The sequence below is a fragment of the Brassica oleracea genome, chromosome C2 (assembly GCF_000695525.1).
Source record: "Brassica oleracea var. oleracea cultivar TO1000 chromosome C2, BOL, whole genome shotgun sequence".
NCBI classification, from domain to species: Eukaryota; Viridiplantae; Streptophyta; class Magnoliopsida; order Brassicales; family Brassicaceae; genus Brassica; species Brassica oleracea.
In genome coordinates, this window is record NC_027749.1 from 23,352,110 (window position 1) to 23,372,862 (window position 20,753).

General features: G+C 33.7%; 1 protein-coding gene and 1 long non-coding RNA gene across 3 annotated transcripts; one reads left to right on the top strand and one right to left on the bottom strand.

Annotated features, from left to right (window-relative positions):
• The first annotated feature begins 15,102 nt into the window (after window positions 1-15,102).
• On the top strand, window positions 15,103-16,184 carry LOC106325023 (ocs element-binding factor 1-like). The gene has a single exon (XM_013763043.1). It carries the CDS (start codon window positions 15,585-15,587, stop codon window positions 16,080-16,082), a length of 498 nt encoding a protein of 165 aa, XP_013618497.1. The 5' UTR covers window positions 15,103-15,584; the 3' UTR covers window positions 16,083-16,184.
• Window positions 16,185-17,865: 1,681 nt separating this feature from the next.
• On the bottom strand, window positions 17,866-19,305 carry LOC106326183. 2 transcript variants are annotated; one of them, XR_001267165.1, is made up of 4 exons: window positions 19,213-19,305; window positions 18,993-19,117; window positions 18,674-18,901; window positions 17,866-18,591 (listed from the first exon to the last, which is right to left on the bottom strand). It is a non-coding gene; the product is annotated as an uncharacterized LOC106326183 (long non-coding RNA). The 2 variants fall into 2 exon arrangements; XR_001267166.1 differs by having other exon boundaries at window positions 17,866-18,609.
• Window positions 19,306-20,753: the final 1,448 nt, after the last annotated feature.

Here is a 20,753-nt window from a genome sequence, read left to right on the forward strand (position 1 = left end):
GAAACCACGACTCCTGCGATGGATCCTTCTACTTCAAGAATTCGACATCGAGATTAAAGATAAAAGAGGAGTAGAAAACGGAGTTGCAGATCATCTTTCCCGGATACGAATAGAAGATGGCGTTCCTATCGATGACTTCTTACCAACGGAAAACGTTTACCAAACGGATTCATTCGTCGAAAATATTTGTCTCACTTCCGAGGAAATATCAATCGCCAATGACTATGCTATGTCGATCGACGACGACAATGCTATGTCGATCGACACTCCAGATGATCTAAATAAAGAAATAAATCCCATAATCCTCACCTTCAATATAAAAGTAAATGTCGCATACAACGAGCTGCACCCTGACAATGATTCCCCCGTAGATGAAAGTCTGCATCGGGAAGTGCACGCAGTCGGACAAGGTTCAAAGAGCAGACCTTGGTACGCTGATATAGTGAACTATTTAGCTGCTGACATAGAACCCGAAGAGTTGAGATGATATACAAGGAATAAGTTTTTAAGAGAAGTTATGAGATATCACAGTGACGAGCCATATCTCTACAAACATTGCTCTGACGGGATATATAGACGTTGCGTCGTTGAAACTGAAATCCCTGATATTTTATTCCAATTCATGGATCCGACTACGCTGGACATTTTGCAACCCTTAAAACGGTGTCAAAAATCCTTCAGGCTGGATTCTGGTGGCCGACCATGTTTCGCGATGCTCATGCATTCATAGCACAATGCGACAGATGCCAACGAAGGGGGAAAATCGGTAAAAGACATGAAATAGAACATAAGTCTATTCTAGAGGTAGAAGTCTTTGATTGTTGGGGAATAGATTTCATGGGTCCTTTTCCTTCTTCGTACGGGAACAAATACATACTAGTCGATGTTGATTATGTATCAAAATGGGTCAAAGCAGTAGCTTCCCAACAAATGACGCATCTGTAGTTATCAAGCTTTTCAAGAGCATTATTTTTCCAAGATTTGGAGTTCCTAGAATAGTCATAATTAGCAATGGTGGCTCCCATTTTATTAACAAAGTTTTTGACGGATTACTCCGAAAGAACGGAGTTCACCACAGAGTTGCTACACCCTACCATCCGCAAACAAGTGGACAAGTAGAAGTCTCAAATCGACAGATCAAAGAAATCATATAAAAGACCGTAGGAACTTCTAGGAAAGATTGGTCTAGAAAACTGGACAATGCACTTTGGGCCTACCGAACTGCATACAAAACCCCATTAGGAACAACCCCATTTCACCTACTCTTTGGAAAATCCCGTCACTTACCGGTTGAGCTAGAACATAAGGCAGCATGGGCTATAAAATGACTAAATTTCAACATCAAACCAGCAGCCGAAAGGAGACTAATACAGCTTAACGAGCTGGATGAAATAAGACACTTTAGCCTATGAGAGTTCAAAGATCTATAAAGAGAAAACAAAAGCATATCATGATAAAAAGATCATCTCCAGGCACTTCGAACCAAATGATCAAGTGCTGTTATATAACTCTCGGCTTACGCTGTTTACCGGAAAACTCCAATCTCGTTAGTCAGGTCCTTTCACTGTTGCGGATGTCAAACATTATGGAGCCATCACACTTATAAACGATAAAGGGGAAGAATTTACAGTAAATGGTCAACGAGTGAAACACTATTGGGCTAAACCGCCAATTAGCAAGCCTTAAACTTAGGCCTTCTTCCTAATAATTAGACAGATCAGACCTCGATCGAGCTCAAGACTTAAAATAAGCGCTGAATGGGAGGCAACTCATTTCTAGTTTTAGAAGATTTAGGATTTAGTTAAAATTAATTTAAAAAAAAATTCCGAGTAGACGATTATAAAATCGACCGATGAGAGCATGTCGATATCGATCGACAGCAGACCTATGGTAACTCCTTTCCATCAATCGACACTTAACCCGGTCAGATATATCGTTATAACTTGTTAAATTGTGTACTTATGATTAGTTCTCACCATAACTCTGACTGGATATACACTGGGGACAGTGTAATTTAAGTCCGGAGGGATGTTTACTGATATCTAGTTTATTGTGAGTCTTATCAAGAGTCAAGAAGGAGATAATGAACTTATTAGAATTTTGCTTGTTATCTAACCACTCTTTAGCACCATTCTAGACTTACTGATTGCATATAGTACTAAAGATACTAAAGTGGATCAACTTGTCAACTATTCATACTTGTTGAGATTGTTCGAAGGAACCAAAGCTGACCTCCAACACTAAAGTTGACACAGCTGCTTGTCTTGGGGCTTGGTATACATGGGATCGGATTCTTCAAATAAGTATGGAAGGTAAAGCCTTGTGTAGATTTATTATCTTTTCGCTCTCTATTTCGACCCTAGATTTATAGGTAGAGATATATATTTTCAAAAAAAAAAAAAGACAAAAAAGAAAGAAAAAAAAAGAAAAAAGAAAAAGAAAAAAAATATATAAATATATATATATATATATTTATATATATAATAGGTGTTAGTTAGGTGGAATCCGAACAAGGATTCCAACAAAAAGAATTCGAACGGGACTTGGTGGCGGCAATCATCAAGGTTCGATTCACATGAATTCTTGGATATAGGTCAAAAAGAAGTGAACAGGACTTGGTGGCAACCACCATTAAGGCTTGATTCATGGAAGTCTGTCCAATCGTGGTCAATGATCCTGCAATGGAAGCAAACTTTGACTAAAGAGAGAAATTAGTAGAGAGAAAAGATAGGAACTAACTTTTACCTGCAGATCCAGATACTTTTTTGAAAATCCTTGCATCCTGTGATCGATACTCTCGAGGTAAAGCCTGCACTATTATTTATGCTAAGAAATGAGGTTGGTAGAGGGGAATGTCAGACATGATTTGCTAAGTTGTTGGCTAGGTGAATTTGGTTGCTAAGCTAAGATATGGTATAATGTGTTTTTGTGATTAGGACTTTGTAGATGGGGATTGCAATATTGCAGAGGTGATGATTCTAAGTTTAAATCATGAGAATCCCTGTTGTTTTCAAACTTCTCTCAGAGAGACTGCTCTAGTATGTTTTGCTTGAGGGCAAGCAAAAGAGTAAGTCTGGGGGAGTTGATAGACCATGGATTTTACCAACTTTTAGCCATGGTTTATAAGTGTTTTAATATATATTTACTACTATATAGAGTCTATTTAGAGTGTTTACAGGTTCAGGTTTGTTCCGGAGAAATATGGTGATTTTGGAGAATTTTGAGTGCAGATCTGCACAGACGCATCAGATGTTTAGCTATGGATGGAGACCTTCCCACCGTTAGATTGGGTCCATCATTTTACACAATATAAAGCTTTGAGTTAGCTTTCCAATGCCACCAGTTTGAGGTAAATCAGCATCCTGTAGCAGAAGTTATGTCCGTTTTACTGAAGAGTGGTCAGTCTGCCTCGCGAAAGGAAGTTGTCGAGGAGATGAAGGACTGTCGATCGATGAAACATCATTGGTGTCGGTCGACAGTGATCCCAGAAAACAGGCCAAGGCTGTTTCGTGACCAATTTAGGCCCAGAAGTCACCACATATTACCAATATACTCCTGGACGACCTGAAACCCTATTTTATTGTTTTCTAAGCCATTGTTGACGGCTATGCTTCATACTATTCTAGGGAGAGAGAGCTTAGGGTTGGAGAGAGAGATCTGTACACCTTGAGAGAGGGAAGATCTTGAACTCCCTTTGTTTCTTTACTCTGTTCTGTTTATTTATCTATTGCAATATTATTTAGACCATCAGAACCATGTCTTTTATGAATATGTCTGAGTAATCTCACTGTTAGATTTAGGATTCTCATAAGGTTGATATATGTATTGCTAGTTTAAATTGTTGTTAGGATGATTTAATTAGTTCTTCATCTAGTTGTTCTTACTACTATGCTTAGGGTTGATAAACCCTGAATCTTAGATTTTAGGATTAATTGAGATCAAGCCATTGCTTGACTCAATACCTGAAAATAAACTAGTATGATCTAACTGACTAGATACAGACGAGAGTTAATCTAGTGAGTTAGAGAATATAAATCAAACCTGTCCGTAAAGCTTTCTGGAAGAAATATGGATCGACACAACGACAGCCCTGTCGATCGATATATTGAAAGGTGTATCGATCGATATTCGTAACGAATAATCGATCGACACTTTCTCGTGATTAACATACGAGAGTTGAAATCCGAGATCTAGATTAGATTATCTAATTGATTATATCTGAGTTTGGATTCAAGAATAATTAATATCAATAAATCCCTAAAGACCCAAATTAAGTTATTTACTTATCATACCTGAGAATATACCTAAATCTAGCTATTCTCTCAACTGTTAACAACTTCAAAACAAACCAATCGAGCAATAACCTTGCTCACCAATTCATTTACTGCTTAAAAACCTATAAACCAATTAATCTAGCCTATTTTAAAGACCATAATCTATTATATAATTCTAGAGTCTCTGTGGATTCGATCTCTAAATACTACATCTGAATCTCTTATTTGAGAGAGTAATTCAATCCTTAGGGTAATTTGAGTGATATCAGAATGCTAAATTATGGTGCTGGCCTTCTTCTCCTTTTTACATAATTTCCGAATTTCTAATCATATTTTCTTCCTGCTTTCGAGAAAAAATGCATGACTATTTTTTTCTCTTTACTTTCCGAACCAATACATTATGCTCCTACCTTATTAATAAATAAAACAATATTTTTGATTTACTTTTCTTCTTTTATTTATTTACTTCATGTTTTTGTATTATGGAGAACAACCTTACCTTTAATCTTATAAAGTTATTATTACACCTTATTAATTATTTATAAAGTAGTAAAATATTTATAAAGCTTTATAAATTGGTTATAAATTTGATAAAATAATCACTTTCATAATTATTTATTTCTATTTTTTATAATTATACAATTTATTACTAAATTGTTTTTCAAAATTGTTTACAATTTAAAAAATATATATAATTTTAAACGTAATATTATTAACTTCTTTTATATATCTACAAATTTTAGAAATACAGTTTAGTTGTACTTTGATAATTAAATCAAATTTATATTAAAATATTGGTAAAAAAATAATAAAATATTAATAAAATTATTTTAAATATAATTTAAATTTTAAAATTTTATTACTGTACATTGTGCAGAAAACACCTAATTTTAAATAATGGTAAATATTTCAAAATATTTAATGGCATTTAGTAATAAAACCCCTCAACTAAAGATGGATCGCAAAATAACCCCTCAACTAAAAAATTCGATGAAAACTTTCAACTTTAATTCCGTTAATGTCTGTCACCCTCCATCTAAAGTACTGAGACGGAGAGTGACAAACGTTAACGGAATTAAAGTTGAGGGTTTTTTTCGTCGAAATTTTAGTTGAGAGGTTTAATTACTGAAAACCCTAATTATTTACTAAAAGGGATTACATTTTGCTTTGGCTTTTGGCATAGAAACCTGTTTTTGCCAGAACGCAATATCTTTGCCTTAACTTTCTTTTATAATACTTTTTCCCTTATCTGAGTATTTGTTTCAGTTAGCAACTTGGAACCCTTTTGCGTTGGGTAAAAATAGTCTTCACATCACTGACCGCACACCCACTTGCTGAATCTCTGTGCTTTGATCGGTCTTGATGAGTTTTATCATTTTTGAGATTCCAATCTAAAGTAGAAATATGGTCTTTCAATAAAAACATGACTGTTGCAACGTGCATAGAACATCAATATTATCAAAATAGAATCACTATTAATATTTGCCTCTATCACTACTTGGCATATTACTATTTTTGCCACTGGACCTACATAAAAAAAATCGTCTGCCGATATTTTACATTTTCTAGCTATTTATAATTTGATATATTGTAACCTCCTCTTTTAGTTCCTATATTCTCGGAATCCATAACTTCTACCCTTTTTTTTGAAAATCCCACAACTCTTACCTATACAAATAGAAATCTACGTTACAAATTAAATGTTGGCTGCAACTCGATTTTTGAATGGAGAATGCTTTATTCCATTAATTCAAAATAAAATTCACCATTTAACATGAATGGAATGGAATACTCATTCCATCAATTCCATAAAAAATAGATAAATACAAAGATGAATGATTCCAAAACAAATTTGGTTATGAAGGAATAGAATGAATTTTATTGCATTTTTTGTTGTATTTCATTCCTATCATTCTATTTATTTTCATTCCATCAATTCTTTATTGTTTTACTGAGTTTTTTTTTTGTAAAACGTTATTGTTTTATTGTTTTACTAGTTACAGCCGTTATGTTTATAAGCGTGTGCAAAATGACTAGTATATGTTCGACACTTCGACTAAATGTATATAACAACTATAGTTAATTAATCACATTTTACTGAGCCTATATTTCAACCTAAGGAAATTTGTATAATCATAACTTCTTTATTTTCATATAAATCATGCAGACCCACTTCTCTCAACTATTCTTCTTTATAGATGTAACTGAATTATCACACCACAAAAATCTTTATAGGTATATATTTTTAGCAAATAGTTATATATCTTATCGATTTATTTTTCGTTATATTAACTTGATGGATTTTATGCCCTTTTTCAAAAAAAAAAAAACTTAATGGATTTTAAGATTCATAGTCTTGGACTGACAAGAATAATTTATTTGAAATATATATATACACTTAATTTTAATCTAATATATTTTATTTTTACAATCTAATACATTTTACCCATGTAAAATTACAAGATCAACATGAGTTCATAAGAATCTACCCTAAATATCCAGCCGGTCATATAAAAATATTTAATTAAATATACCAAAAAAATCACACATTTTCACAGTTTTATAAAAAAATAAGTCAAAATTTATTAAAACATCTATTTCAAATATATTTTAATTTTTTAAAAAAAATAATATGAAATTTTTATTCAAAATATTTCAAATAGATTTAAACGGATATAAATGGATCAATATAATTGTCATGAGTATAGATTTAAATATGGGCTTTTTGCAAAAGTGACTCAAAACTTGGAGTCAAACAGAAAACTAACCTTTTCTTTTGACTCCTTTTTTTTTTGAGATTTTAACCCCACACCTGCACTTTATCTACGAAAATGCCATTAACATTTTTTTTTTTTTTTTTTCGAAAATGGCTTCTTTACTGTCTCAACCTCATCTTCTTCAAGTATTTACAATACTGCCACTGCAATGAATAGTGGCAACAACCTTGTACGAACTGTTTGGAGCTTTTAATGCCCTTTAATGCACGTAAATCTCTTTACACTCTCTCTGTTTCAATTGTTATGAACTAAAAACAACATTTCTTTCACTTTCTCTCTATATTCATCCAAAAAACTCAAGCTTTTGATTCAAAATATGGGCTATGGTTGCAGAGCCATATTTCTTTCGTTTTGACTTACGGTTGCTTTCGTTTGAGGTTCTGGGTGGTTGGAGAAGACCCTGTGTGCAAACGAAGTCATCTCACCTAGTTTAAGGTACGAATTTGAATTTTTTTTCAAGATCTGTTCGCGTAGAAGACTTACTAGTAAGTCATCTGTATGTAGAAGACTTACTGATGAGTCTTCTGGTCAAACGGACGACATAAATTAAGTCGTCCAGCTTTGTTTGTTAAAAAAAAACACTTCAGACGACTTATATATACGTCGTCTACGAGAAACGGGCTAGTTTTGCATTTGACCGAATCGTGTCAGATCTTTGACTATTTCTGGACGACTTATAATTCAGTCGTCTCTGGGAAAGTTAAAATTTCAATATTTTATGAAAACTTGACGACTTACGTGTAAGTCGTCCTAGGTTAGTTTTGTAATTGAAAAATAAAACTTCATAATTTAACTTTAACCAGACGACTTAATATAAAGTCGTCCCTCCAGAAGACTTAATTTAAAGTCGTCCGGGGAAAGCAAAGTCGTCCAGAATTTTTCCCAATTTTCTGGTCAAACCTTGCTTATCCCGGACGACCTTAAATTAAGTCGTTTAGCTGGACGACTTTATATTAAGTCGTCTGGTTAAAGTTAAATTATGAAGTTTTATTTTTCAATTACAAAACTAACCTAGGACGACTTACACGTAAGTCGTCAAGTTTTCATAAAATATTGAAATTTTAACTTTCCCAGAGACGACTGAATTATAAGTCGTCCAGAAATAGTCAAAGATCTGACACGATTCGGTCAAATGCAAAACTAGCCCGTTTCTCATAGACGACGTATATATAAGTCGTCTGAAGTGTTTTTTTTTAACAAACAAAGCTGGACGACTTAATTTAAGTCGTCCGTTTGACCAGAAGACTCATCAGTAAGTCTTCTACATACAGATGACTTACTAGTAAGTCTTCTACGCGAACAGATCTTGAAAAAAAATTCAAATTCGTACCTTAAACTAGGTGAGATGACTTCGTTTGCACACAAGGTCTTCTCCAACCACCCAGAACCTCAAACGAAAGCAACCGTAAGTAAAAACGAAAGAAATATGGCTCTGTCAACCATAGCCCATATTTTGAATCAAAAGCTTGAGTTTTTTGGATGAATATAGAGAGAAAGTGAAAGAAATGTTGTTTTTAGTTCATAACAATTGAAACAGAGAGAGTGTAAAGAGATTTACGTGCATTAAAGGGCAATAAAAGCTCCAAACAGTTCGTACAAGGTTGTTGCCACTATTCATTGCAGTGGCAATATTGTAAATACTTGAAAAAGATGAGGTTGAGACAGTAAAGAAGCGACGCCTTATTATAAGTCGTCTAATAAGTCGTCCAGATGGAAGACTTTCCAGACGACTTAATTAAGTCGTCCGATAAGTCGTCCAGCTGGGAAGACTTTCCAGACGCCTTATTATAAGTCGTCTAATAAGTCGTCCAGATGGAAGACTTTCCAGACGACTTAATTAAGTCGTCCGATAAGTCGTCCAGCTGGGAAGACTTTCCAGACGCCTTATTATAAGTCGTCTAATAAGTCGTCCAGATGGAAGACTTTCCAGACGACTTAATTAAGTCGTCCGATAAGTCGTCCAGCTGGGAAGACTTTCCAGACGCCTTATTATAAGTCGTCTAATAAGTCGTCCAGATGGAAGACTTTCCAGACGACTTATAATAAGTCGTCTGCGCAGTCTTTTGGATTGAAGTAAATACCTGACTCAAGATAGCAGCTTTCATTGATCTGCGGCCTCTGCTGCCCTCGTAAGCCAGTATCGGTGGAGACGGACTGTCTGCTCTGGGACCACCAATACTAGCACCCAATTCCGGCATAGCTGTGTACGTCTAGACCTGAAGAACTTGTATAAACCCATCCACGGTGTAACAGCCAGCAATTTCTTTGTTCCACAAAGAGTCCATCAGCACCTTAAACGCGACTCTCCCCCATGGATAATTCTCAAACCGTTCTAAATCCATCACTAGCCTTGCCAGAGTAGATCGTGTAGCGGTTGAAAACTTTCTCCCTTCAATGAATCCAGTGAAGATGGAGAGGTACGCGAGCCGCTTGCGATCTTCCCTGGACCAATCCCCGCATCTCTTCAGTGCTGCTATTATCTGATCAGTAGTTGGCCCAGCTTCCAGATGAACTCCCAGCATCCCCCAGAAAGAAACCATCTCTGGGGTAACGTCACATTTTGGTGTCTCAAGGTCCTCGATGTACTCGCAGTTTAGACCAGTGAGGTTTTCAAACTCTAACAGTGAAAACCTCAAAGGTTCTGGACCAACGAGAGACCACATCTCATACTTCTTCTTAATGTCCAGCTTGAAACTGAGCATGTAGTGAACCAGCCTTGAAGCCCAACCAAATCCCTGCTCCTTGAACTTGATGAAAACTCCCAAACTCGACTCCTTGAGCTCTTCAAATTCGTCATCAGTAAGAGCTTTCCTAAGAGCAGTATGCAACTTGCTGTTATCCGTATGATACGAAATGCTATTGTGGGCTTCTGGTTCTTCCCCTGATGTGTATAACCTACGGGGGAGTTCTGGAATATCCATCCTTTTTGTCTGCAAAATAATCAAAGACAACAATATAAGTCCAGACGACTTAGTAGACGACTTAAATTACTTACAAGTCTTCCAGTCGCAGAAGGAGTTGGAGTACTCGTCATTGCGGTTATAGATCTGAAAAAATAAACGTGAAACGGTGAGAATGAGTAAATTGATAGAGACAACGTTTTATGTTCATCTTTTCCTCGAGATTGATGACTTAGCGGCGTTAGGGTTTACAGAGAAACGGCGCTAAGGTTTACAGAGAAGAAGCGGCGGCGCTAGGGTTTAGAAGAAGCGGCGGCGCTAGTGTTTAGAACGTTGGTGACCACGGTGGCGAGGGCGACGGTTTGTTCGGATATAGTGGAAGCGGCGGCGCTAGGGTTTAGAGGAATCGGCGGCGCTAGGGTTTAGAGGAATCGGCGGCGCTAGGGTTTAGAGGAATCGGCGGCGCTAGGGTTTAGAGGAATCGGCGGCGCTAGGGTTTAGAGGAATCGGCGGCGCTAGGGTTTAGAGGAATCGGCGGCGCTAGGGTTTAGAGGAATCGGCGGCGCTAGGGTTTAGAGGAATCGGCGGCGCTAGGGTTTAGAGGAATCGGCGGCGCTAGGGTTTAGAGGAATCGGCGGCGCTAGGGTTTAGAGGAATCGGCGCGGCTAGGGTTAGAAGAAGCTGCGGCGACAACGGTGAGAATGAAGTGAGATAGATAGCCGATGTTGAGAACGATGGTTTGTTCGGAAATCGTGGGAATTCGAAATCGCCTTTGAGAGGGAGAACTGTTAGGGTTTCTGAATTTCGCGAAAAATGAAACAAAAAAATAAAAATCACCTTATATATTGGGTAAATAATCCGGTTAGCTTTAAAATTACATTGGTAAACTTTAAGGTTTGGTCCGGTTTAGACGACTTATTCTGGCTGATAATGTACAACAGACGACTTAATATTTAGTCGTCTGTTTTCAGACGACAAAATATTAAGTCGTCCTAGACCCTAAAATGAACCCCTAAACTAAAATGACTAGATTAACTAACTAACCACGTTATAAAATCAAATTATACTTAAATAGTGTTTACTATACACAGAAATGAACACGCATAAGTAATTTTAAAAATTTTCAAAAATGGTTTTAGTGCTTTCCAAAATCTAACCCTAAGAACACATACAATACTACAACATATGTTGATGAAACATAAACTTAAGAATATCATGACTCACTACTTTCACTCATCTATGCTGAAAACAATTGAAATTTGTTATATCTTAATTTATACCTCCTAAGACATATGTTAATTACATAATTCCCATTTTTCACTTATCAAAATATTTTTTACAAAATTTTTAAATTATGTTTAAGACTAACTGTCCAGACGACTTTAAGTTAAGTCGTCTGGACGACTTATTTTCAAGTCGTCTAAACAGACGACTTGCGAGGGGTAGAAACGTAAAAAGAATTCCGTTTTTTTGTTTGGTCACAAGGGGATAGTTGTAATTTCAATAGCCTTTTAGGTTACTTTTGCCTTTGACCCAAGTTGGGGTATTGTTTTGGGTTTTACTCCAAGTTTTGAGTCACACTTGGCAATTCTCCCTTTAAATATAGATTTAGATAAATTAATAATTCCATTAGAATTTAAAATAAAACAAGTATATTTATTTTTTTCATTTAGATATAAAATGATTTTAAGAATATTTTAACCTATTTTTGGTGTTGGATATTTGAATTAAAAGATAGTTTGTTTATTAGAAGTTGTTGCACGATGATTTAGTTGAGATTAAGTCCGGGTATTCAGGTATTCACTATGGTACAAGTCGGTTTTTTCAGATTTTTTTTTTTAGGTTCTGGAAAAGTCTCATTCGTGTATTATAAACTGTGCCATGTTCGAGTCAGATTCTTTTCATCTGGGTGGGTAAAATTCTCGTGTAATAGAATCGAAAAAATTCTGGATAACTATTAGTATTCCGTTCATGTTCAAATATTTTTAACAAAATTACTTTATTTGGTCCGGGTATTTAAATCCAAATTACAGAAACTTACCCAAAATTACCAAAAATTCATTAGATATAGTTCAAATCAGTTATTTTAATCCGAAAGTAACCATGAATACAATTGATTTGGATATTTTGTGTCCAAAACATCCATTTTTACCGTAAATACTCAACTAAATTTGTTTTAGGTAAAAACCTCAGACTAAGTATTTAGTGAAATAACCTCTAAATTAACTTTATTTAATGAATTAAACCATCTATCTAAAGTGCTGGTCATAATTAGCAGTACTACCGGTTATAATTAGCAAAACTACCGGTAAATCTTTAGTTTAGAGGTTTTTACATAAAACAAACATAGTTGGAGAAGTTTTACCATTAAAGATCTAAAAAGTTCAAAAATATAAAAAATATAATAACATTAACTAAAAATTAGTAACTTAAAATTTTCAAAATTAGCATTTTAAAAAATTAATGCAAATAGATGAGTTTGATTTGTTTTAAAATCAACATTATCGATGTATAAATTGAAAATGTAAAAGACCAGAATATATAATAAAAATGATCCAAAGATTTGCTGATAGTAGTTGTTCTTTTCACCGGCACTAGAGATATACTAATTATCTAAAAAAATTAGTAACTAACATTTTCAAAACTAGCACTTCAAATAAATTGTGCGAATCGATGAAATATATTTATTTAAAAATCCATATTATATGTGGGAGCTAAAACTTGCAATTATAATTTTAATGTGAATAGCGTAAGGTTTAGTCAGACTAGGCTATATTCACATTAAAATTTTAGTTTCGGGTTTTAGCTCCCATATATAATATGAATTTTAAAATAAATCTATCTCATCGATGTAACATAATTTATTTGAAATGCTAATTTTGAAAATGTTTGTTACAAAATTTTAAATAATTAGTTTAGCTCTAGTTACTAATTTTTGGATAATGTTTTTATATTTTTACATTTTTTTGAATTTTTTAAATTTTTAATGGAAAAACTCATCAACTATGTTTATTTCATGTAAAACCCCATAAACTAAAGATTTACCGGTAGTAGTGGTAATTATGACCAACACTGTAGACAGATAGTTTAATTCATTAAATAAAATTAGTTTTGGAATTATTTCACTAAATACTTAGTTTGAAGTTTTTTACCCAAAATAAATTTAGTTGAGGGGTTTTAACATTAAATATATATATATATATATATCTGCGCTTGGATACTCGTTTGGTTCTTGGTGCAAATAGATTCTGTATTGATTTTTCAGATATTGAAATTTAAAACCCGTTCGAGTATATAAACCGGGTCTAATCAGATTTGAGATGTTGACTTTTGGGTCCATTCCGGATCAGTTTTTTGGGTAGGGATGTTATTAACTAATTACGTCGATAACTTAAAATGTTCGAAATGCAAAAAATACCCATAATTTTATTTTAACCTGATTACATATCTTAAAACTTTGTCACTTATATTTACGTATCATTCTAAAACCTAATAACATATTTCATAATCAAAATTATTTTTGTTAAAACATTAAATATATAATAATTTGTAAAAATATAATATTTTCGTTGTAGCATTTAAATGTAAATACACAATCAAAAATACAAATTTATATCAAATAAATTTAGTTTTTTTTTTCTGAAATAAATCTAGTTAGACTTTTAAATAAAAATAAAATGACTGCTGCAACATACATAGAACATAACACTTTTTAATTGAATTAGCAGGTCAAAATATAGCTTCTAAGTACATACTATATATTTTAATCCCAATTTTAAAATTAACTCAACCTAGCGATGCTGGATTTGTTAAGATGTATGTGTAGCTACATACTTACATTGGCTAGTAGTTAGATGAACTAGTTTTGTTAATAATCTTTCTGACCTAATAAACACCCAAGAGCAGTATCAAGCTATCTCATCAGATAAGGTATGAAAATGTAAAATCTATTCATCTATTTTTTTTGTAATTTTGTATAATATTGATAGCAACGGCTACTTGTGTATTTGTAATGGCGAAATTAAGCTTTCAGTAAGATAATAATAAAAGTACATTTAAACATCATCTAAACTGGAAGTGAATAAAAATTACATTAGGGCCACAAACAATGTTTCTACATAGATTTCAACTGCTAAGAACACAGTTAGAACAGATTACTGTTCTTGCATGTTTCCAATAAATGAAGAAAGAAATTGATTAATACAGTAAGATACCTAATCAACGTCAAATCTTACTTATTTGCTTTAACCAAACTTTTGATTACTAGTTACAGTTAAATGGCGGTGTCGATCTCATATCACACAGCACGCACGTGATACGTCCGTTCGATGAGAATTAGTTTTTTTTTTTTTTTGGGAAGATTTTCTTAAATGAGAATTAGTTTTAGCTTTACGTTTTAAGAGGTTTTTTTTGGCAAAGTTTTAAGAGGTTTTTTAAACGTATACAATATATGCATCAATTATAAAAAAATTAAGTTTTGATTTTATCATTAGCGTATTTTAATTTTTAAGGATTCTCTAATATTAGCATTTATAACAAAACGATGATCATAAAAACAAAAACGATGATCGTAAAACTTAAAACTTACAGTCTTTTTTATTTAACTTTTTTTTTTTAACCGTGGAGGTTCGGCGATGGAAGTCAACGACCAGTCTCACAAGACCTGTGGTACTCCACATATTCTCGCCATTTAAAACAATTTGGATGGCCAACGGAAATCTAACCAATGTTTTGCCACATTAGGTTTATTTTCTCTCGATCGGCATTGGATTACCGTTGGTTATATTTAAAATATTGATATTAAATTAAAATGTAAAATAGAAGTGATATAATTTTAGTAAAAATAAATAAAATTTAAATTAATTGTTATAAATAAAAAAAATATTAAAACATACAAATAACAAAATCAGAGAATATGTCTCGAAGGATTTAGAAATTTATAACATTCGCAAAAGAATACCCCTAAAAGCTTACTTCTTCTAAGAAAATGTCTAGAATGATTATTGGTTATTCACGGAATCATGAATTTAAAATTAAACCCAAACACAGAAAAAAAAAAATATTGCAAAACAGCTGTAAACAGTTTCCCTTGTTTTCATAATAATCACTTACGCATATTAATTTTTGTTTATTTGTATCATTTTCTTCTTTCTCCCACTATAAAACCCCATCACAAATCCTTATTATTTTTTACTTCCCCCTAGCTCTCCAATACATTATCTATCTCTTCATCACCACCTCGTTTTTCTTCTTCTCTCTTCTTGTTTTCTCGAGAAAAACTAAACCCTTTGTGTTTGTATTAAAACTGGATCTTGATGTTCAAACCTTCATGTCTCCGGTAATAAGTGAAATCCTTAGATCAGGTCTAACTATAGACTCATCTCTTAGACGCAGGACCCATCTTGTTCAATCATTCTCCGTCGTATTTCTCTACTGGTTCTATGTCTTCTCATAAATCATCCCTCCTTTAGTATAATATATATATATATACATATACCATATAAACATATAAATACGTATATCATACTAGTATATAGTTTTTACTATACTATATGGTTTTTACGTAAAGTTCGTCGTATTTTCGTGTGTTTTGTCAAAAAATAAGAAGGTATTTTCGTGTGTTTTAATTAAATATGAACAAAACTGAAATGGGATCTCCCGCGAGCGGAAACTGCTCGTCCGGTTTACAAAACTACGGTTCTGAGTCGGATGAGCGGAAGAGGAAGAGGAAAGAGTCGAACAGAGAGTCGGCGAGGAGGTCGAGGATGAGGAAGCAGAAGCATTTGGATGATCTAACGGCTCAGATCGCTCATCTCCGGGAAGAAAACAGCCATATCGTCGCCGGGATCTCCGTCACGACGCAGCAATACGTTACCATCGAGGGGGAGAACTCCGTTCTCAGAGCTCAGTTTCTGGAGCTCAACCAGCGACTAAATTCCCTCAACGAGATTGTGGAAATCGCCGGAGGATTTTGGATGGAAACGGGTCAGGGAGGAGGAGTGATCGGTTACGGAGGCGGTGGAGGAGGGTTTTACGACGGAGTGATGAATCCTCTCAATCTAGGGTTTTATAACCAAACTCTCATGGCTTCTGCTTCTACTGTTTCTGCTGATGTTTTCAACTGTTGTTAAGCCAAGCACCAAGGCTAAAATTATAGTTTCAAAATGAATGATGTGATGCTCTGTTTTGTTTTGTCTGTAACATAAATAAAATATTCAACTCTTGTTTAAAAATGGATTGTAATGATAAATATTCAACTTTTTTTTTCTTTATATATATATATATATTAGAAATTGAGGAATATTATTTTGTCTTTTACTAAATAGTTTCTATTTTTTTCCTTTTTTTGGGAGCATTTTTAAGATGAAACTTTGGATACTAGTGAAGACTGAAGATAATGTGAAAGCTCGTAGACATTTTATTATAGGTGGTCCATTTTCTTTAAAAAATACTATATAGACATGGAGTGTTATAATTATTGTGCGGGAGGCTATATTGTGATAAATATTTATGCAATTTAGAAATTACAAAAAAAATTGAATGCATATGGCCTTGTATATTTATTTCTACAAATCTAGTTAAACTAACTCTCTTATATATTACACTAGTGGTTTGTCCTCGATTCGCACGGAATTGTTTACGTTTGTTTGTATATTTTTTTATTTTAAAGATTGGTATTATTTTTATTTATGTAAATCAGTATTCCCAAGAAGTTTTGCTTGTCTATGATGTAATTATATTGAGTAGCGACCCTTGTGTGGTTGTTTATTCGCACCATGCCGTTTATGCGTTTCTTTGAGTGGTGGTTGTTTTTATGTGTTTGAAGTATTGAGCTGTGGCGTATGTTATGTTCTATGTGCCATAATTATCATCGACACGATGCATGTCGAAATCTAATTATTGTTGGGTAGCTATGTGGGCTGGGTTTGCAAGGTGAGAAAACTTTCAAACAAATAAATTTATTTGTTATAAATTCATCATTATTTTATAAATAATATATTTGAATTTAGGAACTTTTACAGTTTTTGCTTCAATCATACAAACTCCCTCATCTGTTTTGTAGTAGTAGTTGTGGATTAGAGCATCTCCATTAATAGTATCTAATGTAAATATTTTACAATCAAAATAATCAAAATAATCTAATGTAAAAGTTTTCATTTAGGAACTTGTAAGATATTAAAAATCTCAAATGACACTTGTGTCATTTTTAATGGTTTAACTTTCTAAAAATGTTAAAACTAACTGAAAATTAAATTATCTCAAAATAATAATTTTTTAGATATTCATAAAAGTTTTTATCAATAAAGTTGCTCTTAGTAGTGACATATACTTTTTATTTTGTATTTGTATAATTAATTTAGTAACATGGTAGCATGTTATTCTTCCCTTCAATGCAGTGGATGCTCTCATTATCTTTCCCATGGGAAATATTTTCTCCAACAAAAATCTGTATGCATTCTCGTTTTGTTTCCCGAGATCTGAGTGCAACTCTGCATAAATATTGTCAAGAAGAGTTTGGGGTAGAGATTCTAAGTGAGATAGTTGTTTGTGCTGACACATGAGTGTTTTTTGATTGGTGAATTTGTGACAGTGTTATTATCTTTAGTGTATTTATTTTTACACGGTTGATTTCGAAATGTCATTCGCATTGCTCTCTCGTTGCTGGATTGAATTGACTTTATTGTTCTTATTACGTTTGAGTATTATGGGTAAGTGGGAATTGAGTTTCCTGCCAATTTTATTGCCGTTTTAGAAAGCCATATAACGTGAACATTTTCGTGTTTTGGTCTTATTGTTTTGTTTCCAAAGAAGTGTTGGCACGAAAATCTGTAAGAATGTAAGTGGGCGGATACTTTTGTGGGTTTGGTTGTAAGTGAGTTTGAACGAAACGGTGGTTAAGTTTTGGACTGATTTAAAAGTGAAGAGTGTCTAAGACATTGTTGGCCTTTTCAAAACATGCTGCAAGAAGCTTTCTCACCTTAACTTACAGAAATATGGTCCACCAGTTCCTAAATTGATACATGATGAATGACATTGTGTCAGTGGTCAAACCGTAACGGTAACTGTGGCGAATACTTGTTAGGTTTGGACAGAACATAAGGCAGAGGCTGGAACTTATGGTCAATTGTTGGGAAGCAAGGAACATGACCTAAACCCGCATGGGACAGCATCCTTTCTCAGCCAGTTCACTGAAACTATTTGCATAGGTGGACGACACGCTCTCTAAGTTGCTACGATGTTGGTAAGTCAGGAGTCTTGCACACTTTGACGCTACGTTTGAATCATATGTGTTAGTCCAAACTCTACGGCCCAGATATTTGTAAGCCGTGTCATCTCAGCATCGAATCCAAACACTGTGGAGACTGTTCCATCGGAGACAGCCATCTCCAAACCGTACACGCAGGCAGTTCAGGTATGAAATTCCAGAGACATGGTTAGTTCGCTGACAGCACTTGTTACCAGGTTAAAGCGAGGTAGAAGTAGAAATGGTTAAGGGTTACCTGACAACATCAGCAACGTGTACGTGACAACATTTTTCGCATGTGAAAGAAGATTCTCAAGTCTCCACGTTGGAGCTTATTAGAACACTTGTCGCAGAAAATATCCTCCCAAGATCAAATTGTTTTAGAGCATATGCACCTGAGTCCAAAATACAAACTGCTCAAGATAAAATTTCTCTACATAAAAACAAATGATGAAACAAACATATATGAGCAAATACCATATTGTTCCCTTCAATTGGTTTCATTGGATCGAACATTTGGTGATCTGGACAATTTGCTCAGAAGATACGTATTCTTAAGCAAGAGCGGCGAATTTGTTTTCCTTCCAGAACAAAAGACCTGACTTGGATTCATCGGAGGCATTCATGGAAGAAACAATATCATTGATTCAATCTAAAGCATCTTCAGTCAGATTTCCACGAACCCAAAAATTTGATTTCATCCTCCTGTCCATCGTATCCTTCAATTGCTTGTCCGATAAATCTAAAATTGCATCGAGGACCAAACAGAACCTAAAGAGAAAGACATAAGCAATACCTGTAGATCTTCCAACCATGGCTTCGAAACATAAATCATCAAGACAAAGCCCTTCTAAACATGGAAGCGGAAGTTGTTTCCAAATATGATTGTGGGAAGGTAAGTTTTTGTGAGATTCGTGAAGACTGAAGAGAAATCATCAATACATGGGAGGATTAATCTATAGTAAAATCTGAAACGTTGAAAAGGATCATGGTTAAATAACAGTCAAGAAGATTACTAAATGATAATTGCAGCCGTTACACAAGCTTCTTAGGAGACGGTGTGATTTGAAAAGGCACGGTACTTCTGTTTTCCGTCTCTATCATCAAGAAGGAAGAAACCTTATTATTATTGGGCCTGTTTGCACAAAAACAGTATAAAGCCTAATAAATTTCTCCTAAACCAAATCTGGTCCATTCAACAAAATTCAGGGAGACAAAAAAAACGTGAAATGAGTGAAGAAGAGTCTGACACGTGGCACGAAATCTCCCACCCTATTTGCTGATGTGGCGGCCTAAGAATGCAGATAAACTAACTTTATATATATATATATATTAAGAGCATTTGCATTGATAAGTCTTAGAAAAATTTTAAACTTAGAAATTTGAAAAGTAGAAAATAATTTTTTTATCACCATTCTTTAAGAACTCAACTACGTTTTTTTTTTGAAAAACTCAACTACACCCTTGCTTAAAATCTATTGGTCTAAGTTATTAAAAATAGTTATATAATAAAATTGTTAAACTTTTACAATTTTGAGTAATTCACATGTGTTCCTTTCAATAGTATAATCTACAACTTACAACCTCCTATGGCTTTTTTGATTTTTTAAAGTTGATTCTTTATTGAGCGTCATAAGCCAAATTCTAATTAATTTCACGAGACCATAAAATTGCATGCGTCTTTGATTATTACTTATTGATATCTAGACTTTGTGTAGATTAAAACATCAACTATATAAATATATATGAAGAACAAAAAGTTGCATCCTCTTCATTTTTCCGTTGCCTCATATTGTGGCTCTTGTTTTCGGCCGAAGAAATCCTTTTCGGTGGATTATGGTGAGTTACGGCTCGTTCTCTTCTATCTTTTGTCGATTTTGTAACTAGCTCGTGTTCTTCCTTTGCACATTGTCGGTTTGGTGCGCATCTAAGTGGTGCTCAGTAACAAAGCCAAAGCTAAGAGAATGGGTGCAAATGAAGATGATTAATTTTCATTAAAGTATCTATAATCCATCATCATATTTGCTTTTATATATCATAGTATTTACAGGTAATATGCTTCCTCATTTACCAAGATATGAATGGTTTAAATTATTCAAAGAATATGGTTCCTCATTTCTATTATTTTATTTGAAATAGAAATTTATATTTTTCTACATGTAAGAAAATAAATATAATTTTCTACATCCTTAGCATATAAAAATATTTTTAAAATATATTGAAATAGATCTCATCGCTATTATAGAATTACTTATTTTAGAGAAAAATAGCAAAACACATTATAAAAAACTTCTATTCTTTGTTTTTATGTCCGATTAAAAACCGAATGCATCTTAGAATTCTGGTTTAAGTGATTTATTTTCTTACAAAAATAATTGTGTCTGTATATAAAAAATGAAAACCCAACAAAATCCAATATTCTAAAAATCTTTTTGACAAAAAAAATATAGTCTAATGGCGCTGGGATGTTATTTTTCTAAAACGTGACTATAAAAAAAATCACATCATGAGTTATGTAAAAGCAAACATTAAAAAAAAACAATTATGAGCTAAATAA